Here is a 15,536-nt window from a genome sequence, read left to right as displayed (position 1 = left end):
AATAAATACAGGGCTATTACAAATGATTGAAGTGGTTTCATAAATTCACTGTAGCTCCATTCATTGACATATGGTCACGACACACTACAGATACGTAGAAAAACTCATGAAGTTTTGTTCGGCTGAAGCCACACTTCAGGTTTCTGCCGCCAGAGCGCTCAAGAGCACAGTGAGACAAAATGGCGACAGGAGCCGAGAAAGCGTATGTCGTGCTTGAAATGCACTCACATCAGTCAGTCATAACAGTGCAACGACACTTCAGGATGAAGTTCAACAAAGATCCACCAACTGCTAACTCCATTCGGCGATGGTATGCGCAGTTTAAAGCTTCTGGATGCCTCTGTAAGGGGAAATCAACGGGTCGGCCTGCAGTGAGCGAAGAAACGGTTGAACGCGTGCGGGTAAGTTTCACGCGTAGCCCGCGGAAGTCGAAGAATAAAGCAAGCAGGGAGCTAAACGTACCACAGCCGACGGTTTGGAAAATCTTACGCAAAAGGCTAAAGCAGAAGCCTTACCGTTTACAATTGCTACAAGCCGTGACACCCGATGACAAAGTCAAACGCTTTGAATTTTCGGCGCGGTTGCAACAGCTCATGGCAGAGGATGCGTTCAGTGCGAAACTTGTTTTCAGTGATGAAGCAACATTTTTTCTTAATGGTGAAGTGAACAGACACAATGTGCGAATCTGGGCGGTAGAGAATCCTCACGCATTCGTGCAGCAAATTCGCAATTCACCAAAAGTTAACATGTTTTGTGCAATCTCGCGGTTTAAAGTTTACGGCCCCTTTTCTTCTGCGAAAAAAACGTTACAGGACACGTGTATCTGGACATGCTGGAAAATTGGCTCATTCCACAACTGGAGACCGACAGCACGGACTTCATCTTTCAAGAGGAGATTGGAAAACCGATGGATTGGTCGTGGTGGAGATCATGATCAGCAATTCATGTCATGGCCTCCACGCTCTCCCGACTTAACCCCATGCGATTTCTTTCTGTGGGGTTATGTGAAAGATTCAGTGTTTAAACCTCCTCTACCAAGAAACTTGCCAGAACTGCGAGCTCGCATCAACGATGCTTTCGAACTCATTGATGGGGACATGCTGCGCAGAGTGTGGGAGGAACTTGATTATCGGCTTGATGTCTGCCGAATCACTAAAGGGGCACATATCGAACATTTGTGAATGCCTAAAAAAACTTTTTGAGTTTTTGTATGTGTGTGCAAAGCATTGTGAAAATATCTCAAATAATAATGTTATTGTAGAGCTGTGAAATCGCTTCAATCATTTGTAATAACCCTGTACATAAAATACAGACACTGGGAAGTATGTTGGGACCCTTGATTGTTCATGTTGTATGTCAGTGACCTAGCAGACAATATTAGCAATAAAATCAGGCTTTTTGCAGATGCTGTAGTTATCTATACTGAAGTACTATGAGAGAAGCTGCATAAATATTCAGTGAGATCTGTATAAGATTTCAACATGGTGCAAAGATTGGCGCCTTGCTCTAAATGTTCAGAAATGTAAAATTTTGCACTTCACAAAATGAAAAATATAGTGAATCACTGTTGGAATTGGCCAACTTATACAAAACCTGAGTGTAACACTTTGTAGAGGTATGAATGGTATGATCACATAGGCTCAGTCATGAATAAAGCAGGTGGTAGACTTTGGTTTAGTTGTGAAATACTAGGGGAAGTGAAATCAGTCTACAATGGAGATTGCTCACAAATCACTCGTGCAACCCAATCTACAATATTGATCAGATGTGTGGGACCTGTACCAAATAACACTAACAGAGGGTATTGAATGTATACAGAGAAGGGCAGCATGAGAGGTCACAGATTTGTTTGATCCATGAGAGAGTGTCATAGAGATACTGAAGGAACTGGGCTGGCAGACTCTTGAAGACAAATATAAAGTATCCCAAGAAAGTCTATTAACAAAGTTTCAAGAAACAGCTTTAAAGGATTACTCTAGGGATGTACTAAAACCTGCTATGTATCACTCACATAGGGATCATGAGGATAAGATTAGAATAATTACTGCATGCACTGAGGAATTCAAACAAACATTCTTCCCATGCACCATACGTGAAAGGAACAGAAAGAAACCCTAATAATTGGTACAATGTGATGTACCATCTGCCATGCAACTCAGGTTAGATTAGATTAGATTTACTTTCATTCCAATTGATCCATAGTGAGGAGGTCCTCCAGGATGTAGAACTTGCCAGAAAAACAACAATACACAACAAATATTTACAACTCAACAAATAAGCTAATGTACCATTCCACAGGTCCCAAGTGGAATGATCATCATTCTTTAATGAACACTATATGAAAGAATCATTTTACAAATACTAATGCACTGTATTTAAAATAAAAAAGTTTTTTATTTATTTACAAGATAATAAACGTGTAATACAACTACTAAAATATTTACAATGAACACATTACTGCACTGAAACTGTGCAGAAGTTATATTGCACTTATATAAATATACTAACAAATCAGTTGGTTCTACTGAGAAATTCATCAATGGAGTAGAAGGAATTGGCCACCAATAAATCCTTTAGGCTTCTCTTAAACTGAATTTCATTGGTTGTTAAGCTTTTTATGGCTGCTGGCAAGTTATTGAAAATGTGTGTTTCTGAATAATGCACACCTTTTTCTACAAGACTAAGTGACTTTAAATCCTTGTGAAGATTATTCTTATTTCTAGTATTGATTCCATGAATTGAGCTGTTGGTTTGAAAGAGTGATATATTTTTAATGACAAATTTCACTAAAATATAAATATATTGGGAAGCAGTAGTTAGTATCCCTAGTTCCCTAAACAGGCTTCTGCAGGATGTTCTTGAGTTCACACCACATATAACTCTTACTGCATGTTTTTTTGCCTGGAAAACTTTAGCTTGGCTTGATGAATTACCCCAAAAAATAATCCCATATGACATTATGGAATGAAAGTAAGCATAGTATGCCAGCTTTTTTATTTTTATATCCCCTATGTCTGACACAATTTGCATTGCAAATAGAGATTTGTTAAGACACTTCAGCAGTTCTGTGGTGTGCTTTTCCCAGATGAATTTATTATCAAGCTGTAATCCCAAGAATTTAACACTGTCCACTTCTTCTATCTTCTTGTCATCGTATGTTAGGCATATACTTGTGAGACACCTCTTACAAGTTCTGAACTGCATGTAGTGTGTTTTTTCAAAGTTCAGTGACAAGGAATTGGCTAGGAACCAGTGATTAATGTCCACAAATATTTTATTAGCTGATCTTTCTAAGGCTACACTTGATTTGCTATGTATTGCAATGTTTGTATCATCGGCAAACAAAACAAACTTGGCATCTGGTATTGTTACTGATAAAAGGTCATTGATATATACAAGAAAAAGTAAGGGCCCTAAAATGGAACCTTGTGGGACCCCACATGTAATTAGTTCCCAGTTGGATGATGCCTGATAGCTGGATACATGTCTCTTTCCTAATAACACCCTTTGTTTCCTGCCAGAGATATAAGATTTGAACCATTTTGCAGCATTTCCTGTCATACTATAATATTCTAGTTTACTTAAAAGGATATTGTGATTTACACAGTCAAATGCCTTTGACAGATCACAAAATATACCAGTTGCCTGCAATTTTTTAATCTAATGAATTAAGCACATATTCACTGTAAGTGTAGATAGCCTTCTCAATATCAGAATCCTTTAGAAGTCCGAACTGTGACTTTGACAGTATGTTATTTGAGATAAGATGGTTATAAAGTCGATTGTACATTACTTTTTCTAAAATTTTTGAGAATGCAGGCAAAACTGAAATTGGGCAGAAATTTGATGCTATTTCTTTATCTCCCTTCTTAAACAGTGGCTTAACTTCAGCATATTTTAACCATTCAGGAAATATTCCACTGCTAAACGGCTGGTTATACAGATGGCTTAATATGTTACTTAACTCAGAATCACATTCTTTAATTAGCTTTGTTGATATTTCATCATACCCACTAGATGTTTTTGATTTTATAGATTTTATGATGGACATTATTTCTGCTAGGGTAGTGAGGGTCAAATTCATATTATGGAAATTACTTGAAATGTCCGGTCTGAGGTATTCCATAGCAGCATCTATAGAACCTGACAACTCCATCTTTTCAGTAACAGTTATGAAATGTTTGTTAAAAAGTTCTGCAACACTATACACATCTGTCACCAATGTATCATTTACTCTTAATGCTATTTGTCCCTCTTCATGTCTGGTTCTACCGGTCTCCTCCTTCACTATATCCCATATTGTCTTTACTTTGTTATCTGATATGACTATCTTTTCCTTGTAATATATTTACTTTGATGTCCGTATTACAGTCTTTAATATTTTGCAGTATTTCTTGTAATGTGCTATAGCATCAACATCGGAACTGTTTCTGATTGGCAGATACAGTTTTCTTTTTGTTTTACAAGATACCCCTGTTCCTTGAGTAATCCATGGCTTCTTTGTAGACTTAGCCCTAACCTTGGTAAGATTTTGGGGAAAACAGTGTTCGAATAAGGTAAGCACTTTATTAACAAAAGTTTTATATTTTTCATGCATGCCATGAGCACTGTAAACATCAGTCCAGTGAATGTCTCTGAGGAGTGTCCTAAAATAATCAATTTTTGGCTTATTGATTACCCTCTTGAGCTCAGATTTAACAGATTTTATATCCTGTTCAGTGTTAACATTTAATAGAAGGAACTGCATGTCATGATCTGAGAGGCCATTGACTATTGGTTTTGTAATATAATTTTGTTCATTGGACTTTTCTATAAAGATATTATCAATGGCTGTTTGTGAGCAATTGGCTACCCTAGTGGGGAACTTTACAGTGGGAATTAGGTTGGATGATAATGTTGATAGCTCAAATAAGTTCTTATTGGGAGAGTCTTTAAGGAAATCTACATTGAAATCATCAGCAACCACTATTTCTTTGTTTCCGGTTGTTAAATGGGCCAGTACAGTTTCTAGGTGGTTTACAAACATATTAAAGTTAACTGCAGGTGCTCGATATACAGTTAATATTATGAAGGATTTTTGTGAAATTCTACTTCTGTTGCACATGCTTCCATATCCTGTTCTAGGCAAAATTTATGAATGTCTATGTTCTTACATTTATGACAGTTCCTGATGAATGTGGCAACTCCTCCTTTCTCCATTTCTGATCTACAAAAGTGAGATGCTAACCTAAACCCTGTAACACCAGGTGGTCACATAATGTTCAGAGAGGCAGATTATGTCAGCTGGGTTTGAAGACTCTAATTCATCTATCCAGATAATTAGTTCATTAATTTTATTTCTCAGTCCTTGAATATTTTGATGCAATAAAGATAGCTGACATTTCACATTGACTGAGTTAAAATTGGGTAAAGTTAAAATATCAGCTGACTGTTGAAAATTCTTAACAAATGCCTGTTTATGCTGATGTAATAAGCTAGAATTATGTTTTTTGGTTTCTTTCTCAAACTGAAGGTTTGTCTCAGTCCTAACCTCTCTTAAAATTTGGCTTCTTTCTGTCCTCACTACCCTAAAAAAGGGTCTTTTCTGAACTCTATAACCACTGGTATTTTATCACTCACGACTGTGCCTCCCCCCTTTTAACTTTCCAGCAATTTCCCAGCCAGTTTACCCTTCCCCTTCCTGTTGAGGTGAAGGCCATGCCTAGTATAATTCCACCTATTGAGAGAATCAACAGGAACCACACTGATGTGTGACCCTGCACCTGACGTAAGCAACCGTTCCAACATCAAATTAACTCTCTTGACAGAAGAGTTCAAATGAGGTCGGTCATGGTACCCAAGAACAGATACAAACTCAACACTAGTATGCTTCGATGCTGATGCAATCTTTGCCAGGTCACACTCTATACTGTACCCAGGATCTCTGTCAAAACTATTACCTGCCCCACTCACTATAACCACAGTGTCTTCCTTAGTGAAATCTTTGCAAAGTGATCCTAAATCCTCTGACACCTGCTCCAGAACACCACTAGGTTTAATAAAATTGGTGACCTGGTATTCTGATCCTAGTTCATCCTGAAAAAGTTGGCCAACACCTCTTCCATGGGAACTACCTAACAACAACACTTTCTTTTTCTTTACTGATTTCCCCATTTTCTTACTTTTCATTTTGTTGCTGAAAGTTTGTTGTGCCCTGTCTACAACTGCAACTGCTTGAGGCTCACCAGTTTCTAACTGAAGCAATAGGTCAAATCTATTTTCCACATTCACCACAAAGCTGTCAGATAAAGTTCTGGGCCTGTTGCCACTTCCCACCTCTCTTTACCCTGTCTTTAACCTGTCAAGATCTCCCCTGGCCTTGTCTAACTCAGCCTGAAGGGCAGCAATTTTCCCCTCCTGTTCCAGTATCTTCCTATCTCTACTACAAATCCTACAAAACCACTGATGAGTCTCATTTACTTCCCCTATTCCCAGGCCACTACAGTAACCCACATGGAAAAAACTACAGCACCCATCACACCAAAGCCCCGACCTAACAATTCTACGGCAAGTCAAGCACTTTTCACTCATGATAAACGTAATAGTTTATTAAGAATAAGTCAGTTAAATTACAGATAAACACGAAAATATGGTTACACAAATTTGGCCTATACGCAACTGTGTGTAAACAAAAACAAAAGTGCAAAGTTTCTGAAACAACAAGTTAAGCTTTACGCTACTTTCCGGAAATGCTAGTTAAATAATGAAGAGGTACGCTAAGTTAAATTGCTGGAGAGAGCAAGGAACAACTAAACGAAATTCCATAGATTTGCTGCAGCAGAACGTAAACAGAAAATATGACTGTACGGTCTTTTCGCATTTTCTGCTATATTACGTAAAGAAGGGAGATAAAGAAATAACATCAAATTTCCGTCCAATTTCACTGTTGCCAGCATTCTCAAAAATTTTCGAAAAAGTAATGTACAGTCGTCTTTATAACCATCTTATCTCAAATAACATACTGTCAAAGTCACAGTTTGGATTTCTAAAAGGTTCTGATATTGAGAAGGCTATCTTCACTTACAGTGAATATATGCTTAATTCATTAGACAAAAAATTGCAGGCAACTGGTATATTTTGTGATCTGTCAAAGGCATTTGACTGTGTAAATCACAATATCCTTTTAAGTAAACTAGAATATTATAGTGTGACAGGAAATGCTGCAAAATGGTTCAAATCTTATATCTCTGGCAGGAAACAAAGGGTGTTATTAGGAAAGAGACATGTATCAAGCTATCAGGCATCATCCAACTGGGAACTAATTACATGTGGGGTCCCACAAGGTTCCATTTTGGGGCCCTTACTTTTCCTTGTGTATATCAATGACCTTTCATCAGTAACATTACCAGATGCCAAGTTTGTTTTGTTTGCCGATGATACAAACATTGCAATAAATAGCAAATCAAGTGTAGTCTTAGAAAGATCAGCCAATAAAATATTTGTGGACATTAATCACTGGTTCCTAGCCAATTCTTTGTCACTAAACTTTGAAAAAACACACAACATGCAGTTCAGAACTTGTAAGGGGTGTCCCAAGAGTATATGTCTAACATACGATGACAAGAAGATAGAAGAAGTGGACAGTGTTAAATTCTTGGGATTACAGCTTGATAATAAATTCAACTGGGAGGAGCACACCACAGAACTGCTGAAGCGTCTTAACAAATCTCTGTTTGCAATGCGAATTTTGTCAGACATAGGGGATATAAAAATGAAAAAGCTGGTATACTATGCCTACTTTCATTCCATAATGTCATATGGGATTATTTTTTGGGGTAATTCATCAAGCCAAGCTAAAGTTTTCCGGGCACAAAAACGTGCAGTAAGAATTATATGTGGTGTGAACTCAAGAACATCCTGCAGAAGCCTGTTTAGGGAACTAGGGATACTAACTACAGCTTCCCAATATATTTATTCCTTAATGAAATTTGTCAAAAAATATATCACTTTTTCAAACCAACAGCTCAATTCATGGAATCAATACTAGAAATAAGAATAATCTTCACAAGAATTTAAAGTCACTTAGTCTTGTAGAAAAAGGTGTGCATTATTCAGGAACACACATTTTCAATAACTTGCCAGCAGCCATAAAAAGCTTAACAACCAATGAAATTCAGTTTAAGAGAAGCCTAAAGGATTTATTGGTGGCCAATTCCTTCTACTCCATTGATGAATTTCTTAGTAAAACCAACTGATTTATATATAAGTACAACATAACTTCTGCACAATTTCAGTGTAGTAATGTGTTCACTGAAAATTTGTGTGTCTGTGTGTGTTTGTGCATTATTCAGGAACACACATTTTCAATAACTTGCCAGCAGCCATAAAAAGCTTAACAACCAATGAAATTCAGTTTAAGAGAAGCCTAAAGGATTTATTGGTGGCCAACTCCTTCTACTCCATTGATGATTTTCTTAGTAAAACCAACTGATTTGTATATAAGTACAACATAACTTCTGCACAATTTCAGTGCAGTAATGTGTTCACTGAAAATTTGTGTGTCTGTGTGTGTGTGTGTGTGTGTGTGTGTGTGTGGTTGTGTGTAAGTATAATCTAACTTCTGCACCATTTCAGTGCAGTAATGTGTTCATTGTAAATAAGTATTACAGTAGTTGTGTTACATGTTTATTACCTTATAAATAAATAAAAAACTTTTTTATTTTAAATTCAGTGCGTTAGTATTTGTAAAATGACTCTTAGTGTTCATTAAAAAATGACGATCATTCCACTTGGGACCTGTGGAATGGTACATTAGCTTATTTGTTTTAGTTGTAAATATTTGTCATGTATTGTTGTTTTTCTGACACGTTCCACATCCTGGAGGACCTCCTCACTACGGATCAATTGGAATGAAAGTAAATCTAATCTAATCTAATCTAATCTAATGTGAATCAGTGCTTGCAAAATGTATTTACATGGAACAGTCAAGATTCTCATAGATTTGAACAACTCAGTGCAGTGAGTTCTCTTGCTACTTTTTGTCATAATTCGTACAGCACTTTTTTGTAGCTTAAAGATTATTTGTTTGTTCTGCTCATTTGTTCCCTGAACATTATCCCATAACTCATCACAAAATGAACGTATGAAAAATATATTGTTTTGGTACATGATCTACTACACACAGAATTTATTATTCTAAGTGCAAAGCATACTGAAGCTATTCATTTGCTGAGGGTGGTATCATGCTCAGTCTATTTTAGTTGTTTGTCAATATGCATCCCTAGAAATTTTATTTCTGATACAGTTTCTGTGAGCTCATCTTTCACTTTTAAAGAGTTGGTTTTGAGGTTTCTTCTTGTCTGGAAACTAATACCTTTTTTTAAAGTTAATTTTCTACCTATCTGCATACAAGTATGAGTGTTTCTCTGTGTCGTGAGTAGCAATCTATACTTTCCCTATTGTTGTTATTCCATCCCAGAATTTCCATTGTTTGACTGATATTTAAATAATTTAGGAGTAAAGGAGACCACCCACCGAATATCAGAAGCGCTAAGTTGTCGATAGGCATGCTCAGAGGAGGAAGACAGCTTGTAGTTTTTTTGAAATAAATCCTTTGTCAAGTACACACACACACACACACACACACACACACACACACACACACACACTTGTGCCTCTACATTGTAGGGACACAGATGCGGTCACACACACTTGTGTGTGTTTGTGTGCTCCAGCTTGACAAAGGATTTATTTCAAAAGGTAGCAAGTTTTCTTCCCCCTTTGTGTGTACCTGCTGAAGACTTGACACTTCTACTATATGGTGAGTGGTCTCCTTTAATCCTAAATTATTTACGTTCTATCAGAGCTTTCGTACTACATTTTACTCTAATGTCACCTACTCAAAAGGTCTTAAATAGCCTCATATGAATATACTATGTTTGTAATTAGAGTTAGTTTGTCTGTTAACATTTTATATATATGGATGTGTCGCATTTGGAAATAAGGGTTAATTTGATGACTGATTATGAGGCAGCTCAATGGTCGATTCCATGAAGTCATCACTGATTTTCAGCAGTGTTCTACAAACAACTTCTTAACTAGATGAGATATTATTTTTCAGATCATTGTAATGTCGTTGGTATTTTTTGTGTTTGAACTTAATGTACTGGTGACACACATTATGTTTGAAGAAGTAAGTTAATACAGCTTGCTGTGTTTGTTTGTTACTTTTTCCTATGGTTACTTTCACTTTTAGGAAGTAGTTCTCTTTTGTAATTTAGATGTAAAGGATTAAAGATGATATATCTGCCCCTGGTGGGCAAGTATTAACAGAAAAACACATTGATCAATTATATTTATATCATAAAAAACAATGTAACAGAACTGAAACAAATGCTAAACTAAACTATTTTGTCCAGAACATTCTGTGTGCTATACCCAAACTAGCTTTGGTGAAACATTTTTGATCATCAGTGGACTTACATTCTGAAAATACATGTAATGAAGAGAGGCATGTAGTGAAATAAGCCCTATTTTCAATCTTTTGTTTCCAGTTTCATGCTTTCCCTTACATGTCCACAAACTATTACAAGTGTGTTTTCTCATACAGCAAGGTATCTGCAATAAGAGCACCCGTTCTGCCTGTAGTTTACTCATTTATTTCAATGACATATGTATTATGCAAATTTATGACAGTTGTGGCGTGCTTAGGTGACAAATATATAATATGGTATCCTTATGAGTAGCCTTGATATATTTCATATCTAATTTGAAATCTTCATATTACGCATAAAATTTTTGCTGTCCACTCAGCTGTAATTGTGGCTTTGCACCACTGTTGGCCTGGCAATCAGATGTTTGCTAGTTAGATCAATGTGTTATGATTGAATGATTATACATGTGTGTACCATAAACATCAATCCTTCTATAACAGTTAAGAAAGTAAACAAGTCCATATATGGCTTTGTTATTGTCTTAGTGGTTTCTGCTCTGTTGTGTCGACTGTGTGCTCCTCATCTCCTAAAGCAGGAATGGGCCAGGTACAAAACTTGTGAGACACCGTATTTAGTAAGAATCAGTAAAATTTTTCTCTGTTTGTGACTGCATTGTCAATATGTAAAACTGCCAATGTTTCAGTCACTGTTACAAGTCATGTTCTTCAGAAGGTCACTTGCAACAGTCACCAAAACGTGGTAATTTTACATATTAACAATGCGGTCACAAACCGAGAAAAATTTTATTGATTGTGACACTAGCTGCAGAAGCCTACATTTATATTTACCATATTTAATGTTTCCCCAACCTGTATTTACTTTTATTCTTGTGGTATCATTTGTTTTCAAGTCACCCTCTGTTTTCTGTTGTTGAATTATGATTTCCACATATAAGGGAAACCTGTCATCCTGCTTCCTCCTTTACCTCAGTCCACTGAACTCAGTACAGTGTTAGAGGGTGCATGTTAGGATTTTCTATGTGATGTGTGATAGCTTGAGCCTTCCAGTCTAGGACTGTGTGCTATCCTCAAACATGAGTGCAGGGAATAAGTATTTGTCACAGAGGCACACGAATGAATGAATTAAACCTGAAAGTCTTTATGTAGTGTAAATATTTCTCATGCACAAATATTTCTGTGGGGTTTGTTATACCAGTAAGCTGCAGAACAAACTGCTGCAGGAAAGGAGGGTAAGAATTCAGATGTAGATTTGGGGTACATGATGGGAATGGAGATTAAAAAGAGAATACATGATGAACTGGAAGAATGATTAACGTAGGACAAAGATGCCACTGTAATAGAGTAGAAGATGTCATTTACTGAATAAGAGAAGGGAAAATAAGTAACAGTAAATCATTTCTTATTGAAGAAGGAAATTGTGGTAGTGTTTCATGTATTTTTATGCATGTCTATCATTTGTATGTGAAGGTGCAGGTCCTGGAGGAATGTGCAAATCACAGTTTGCAAACTCTACAATTTTCAGGATGCAATTTCCTTTTTCTACAAGTGCTCAAAGTATTTTATATTTAGACTTACATATGACAGGAAATAAGCAACTTACTTTACTCATAAATTCATCCTACAGTATGCTTAGTGAAAGGAAGTCTTTTTTCTTACATGTCTAATTCCTGAAAACTAATGCTAGGGAATAATAGATGATGTGAACTACCAACATTTGTTGTTTGAGAAAGGATGAGCCAAATTGGTTGTAGATTAGTTTCAAGTACTTATATGATGTTGGAGAAATGTAGAGTAGTCACTGGATTTCTTGTCTATTGTTAACTGCTAATTTCCATTTTTATAGTTATATTGTTCCTAATAAAGAAAAATTAATTTTTTACCTTTTTTGCTGAATGATTTTTGCTTACTGTACTAGTTTACCTTTTATTTCTTAATACTGTATAAATAGAAAACAAACTACTCTAACTATACTGTTCCAGGCTGTGAATCCAGTGTCAATGGGAAAGACAAGAGGACGACAGCAAACAGTTAATGATGGAACTTATTACAGGGAGCACCAGCCATCAGATAAAGTTCTGAATGTGCAGGTAACTTAGTAGAGTGTATGTAATTTTATGTGTTTTTCTGAAGACAGAAATTTCTAATGTAGTTCTATTGGCACTATGAATGATAACAGTTAATATTGTGTCTTTGAAGGCTATATAGTTTTTGTAATTATATAATCTGGCTACATATTCATCCAGCAACATCTCAGTAACTGATGCTGGTTTTTTTTAGATTGTATTGACAATCTTTGTGTACTATAATTAATGTGAGCTTATTGTGTGATACATAGCTTATTTTCCTAAATTATTAGCTAATGTATACAGGCTACTGGTAATTGAAGTATCTGTTGTGTAAAGTCTTACCTGCTGGTTATACAAACCATTATTGTGGGCCTCACATTTATATGATGAAAGACAGTGTACAACATGGCTACACTCTTCGGTAGTAAATGTTTTCATGATCCATGTACCTGATGTCTCTTATTTAACAGGTAAAGATATGGACTCTGAAGAATCACGCTGTCTGAAAGTATACAACCAGTGTTTAACTTGAGCACCATTGGATAGATACTTATCATGTACAACAACAATGAGAAAGAAATTTCAATGTGGAAATAAATAGTGCACTGTAGTTAGTTATAATTTAGAATAAGTGACTGAAATTCTATACATTGAGCTCCCAGGTAATAATTTACAGTTGACAGCTCAAAAGGAGCAAAAGTTACTGTTTTTTAATGACTTAATTGAAACTGAAATTAAGTAGTAATTACAAGTGTGAAGACAGGCAGTGGTGTCACTAAAATGCACACATGCTGGTTTGCATGTAAAAGCCACATATCACAAAATGATTTTAAGTTAATTAGAAATACATTGAAATTATTTGTAACTAACAAAACTGATAATGGTTACTTATTAGCAACACGTCATGTGAGATATATGGAATAACATCACTCACTATAATACTATCTGCTTTTGGGTTTTGTGAAGCAAATACCAACAACCAATCATTTTTCTTTAACAAATGTTACTTTTGAAAAATTTGTAGTGCCTTCATTAACTAACAATAAACAAGTTCACAATGCCTATGTTATGAAAGTCAACAACACATGAAGTATTTGCAAGCACACAACAAAATTTATAAAAGTCACTTTAGTCAAAATAGCATATCCATTTTCAACTTCTCGTGGTGTAATGAGTAGTCCATTAAATATCAGGAAAGCAGCCATGCAAATAAAATATCTTCCAATGATACTTCAGCCACATATCATCTGACCGTCCTCATAGTGAGTCACAAGACTGACAACAAGGTGCCAAGCATGGCCTTATATGTTCCACTGCGGCAGTACTGTGCATGTGGGTCACAGAGCTGGTTGGCGGCAAAGAAATACGGTTACATGTGTGCTGCCTGTGGTGAAGGCATACAGACATTCGATAGGCGTACAGACATTCAATTCGCTTATCGATGAATGTTCAGCGGCAGTGACACCATGATGACTTATATGCAGTTTAATTTTCCCAATAGTGGGACTCCATGCTTTGTCCAAATTAAAACCATTATCTCTATTTATGAAATTATTCACTGATCTAATCTCCGTAGCTTCATGAAGACTGATTCCCAAAAGGACAAGGTGGATGTTAAAAGCTTCACTTCACTGTAGCTCATTGAATGTCCCGTATCAATACAATGTTCAGCCACAGCTGACTTGTCTGGCAGTAATAAGTGTGTGTGTCTCTCACGAACGGTGCATGTCACTTGACCTATGTATGACTTCCCACAATTTCCACAAGGAATCTGATACACACCCGCTTTACGAAGCAGTAAATTATCCTTTACAGAGCTGAGTAAAGCTGCAATTTTCATGGGAGGCCGGAAGATCACCTTAACACAGTGTTTATCAAGAATACGGCCTATCTTTGAGGAAACAGCACCCACATAGGGCAAAAATGCACTTGATCTAAATGAATTACTATCTTATTTCCCATCACATACCTGCATTCTAGGATTTACATTGAATGACCTACAAATCTGTTGAGGAGAAAATCCATTCACTTTTAAAAATGCTCTTGAGGTATGTGAGCTCTTCTTGCAAATTATTATCTTTATCGGATATATAGTGTGCCCTATGCACTACGGTCTTAAAGACACCTATGGTCTATGAAGGGTGATGGCAACTACTGGCATGTAGATACAGATTTGTATATTTTGTTTTATGATATGCGGCATGTCCTAATGTGCCATCAACTTTACGGCGAACGAAAAGATCCAAAATTTAGCCCCTTACTTAACACAGATACTGTAGCCTCATCTAGATCCATACCCATCAAATTTATTTATTTATTTTATTTTATTTTATTTTATTTATCCATCCGTTGACAAATATTGTATGGATGTTGTCAAGGGTACACGTAAACCATTTCAAAGAAATGGGACACAAACAATATATACGTAAAAAAGTACAAAACAAAATAATACAATGAAGTTAATAATAATACAATGAAATTAATATAGCCTATATACATCCCTGCTTGTTATTTTAAATGCAAGGTCTGTTTTTCGTAAGGCTTTAGTTTTGACCTCCCTAAACGGCAAGTCCTTATATACACAACACTGCTTAAGTATATATTTACATCACACAACAGCTGTCCTTTAAGTATGTAAATGTAATGAATGATTAGCTACAGATAGAGTATTTTCCATTTTGCCTTTATAAATATCATCAGAAAAAATTTATTGACCTACATAGTCATTTACAGAATAAAAACATTGTTCTACTAGAAATTTTTTATATGCTATTTTAAATTTGTTATCGTCTTCTAACTGCCTGATGTTGAGTGGCAGTGCGTTGTACAGTTTTGCACCGATATGGCCCACCTGCCTTTGTGTATTCGTTCTTTTTGTTCGCTGAGTATGGAGTGCTGCGCTATTACGGATATTGTAGTTATGAAAGTCGGCATTTGTCTGAAAAACTGCAATGTGGGTCCTGACATACAATATGCATTTGTATATATATAATGATGGTATAGTAAGTATTCTAAGCTTTTTGAATATGGGTTTGCAG

At 36.1% G+C, this 15,536-nt stretch overlaps 1 protein-coding gene across 1 annotated transcript in view; it reads left to right on the top strand.

Annotated features, from left to right (window-relative positions):
* Positions 1-15,536, top strand: part of LOC126188009 (probable 2-oxoglutarate dehydrogenase E1 component DHKTD1 homolog, mitochondrial) — a 356,616-nt gene that overhangs the window by 116,769 nt on the left and 224,311 nt on the right. Inside the window, exon 7 of the mRNA XM_049929425.1 lies at positions 12,412-12,519. Within this exon, the coding sequence (XP_049785382.1) occupies positions 12,412-12,519 (108 nt within the window). The remainder of the gene's footprint in view (positions 1-12,411; positions 12,520-15,536) is intronic.

This window comes from Schistocerca cancellata, chromosome 5 (genome assembly GCF_023864275.1).
Source record: "Schistocerca cancellata isolate TAMUIC-IGC-003103 chromosome 5, iqSchCanc2.1, whole genome shotgun sequence".
NCBI lineage: Eukaryota > Metazoa > Arthropoda > Insecta > Orthoptera > Acrididae > Schistocerca > Schistocerca cancellata.
Note: the sequence above shows the minus strand (reverse complement) of the source record. Positions and strands in the feature narration are given on the sequence as shown.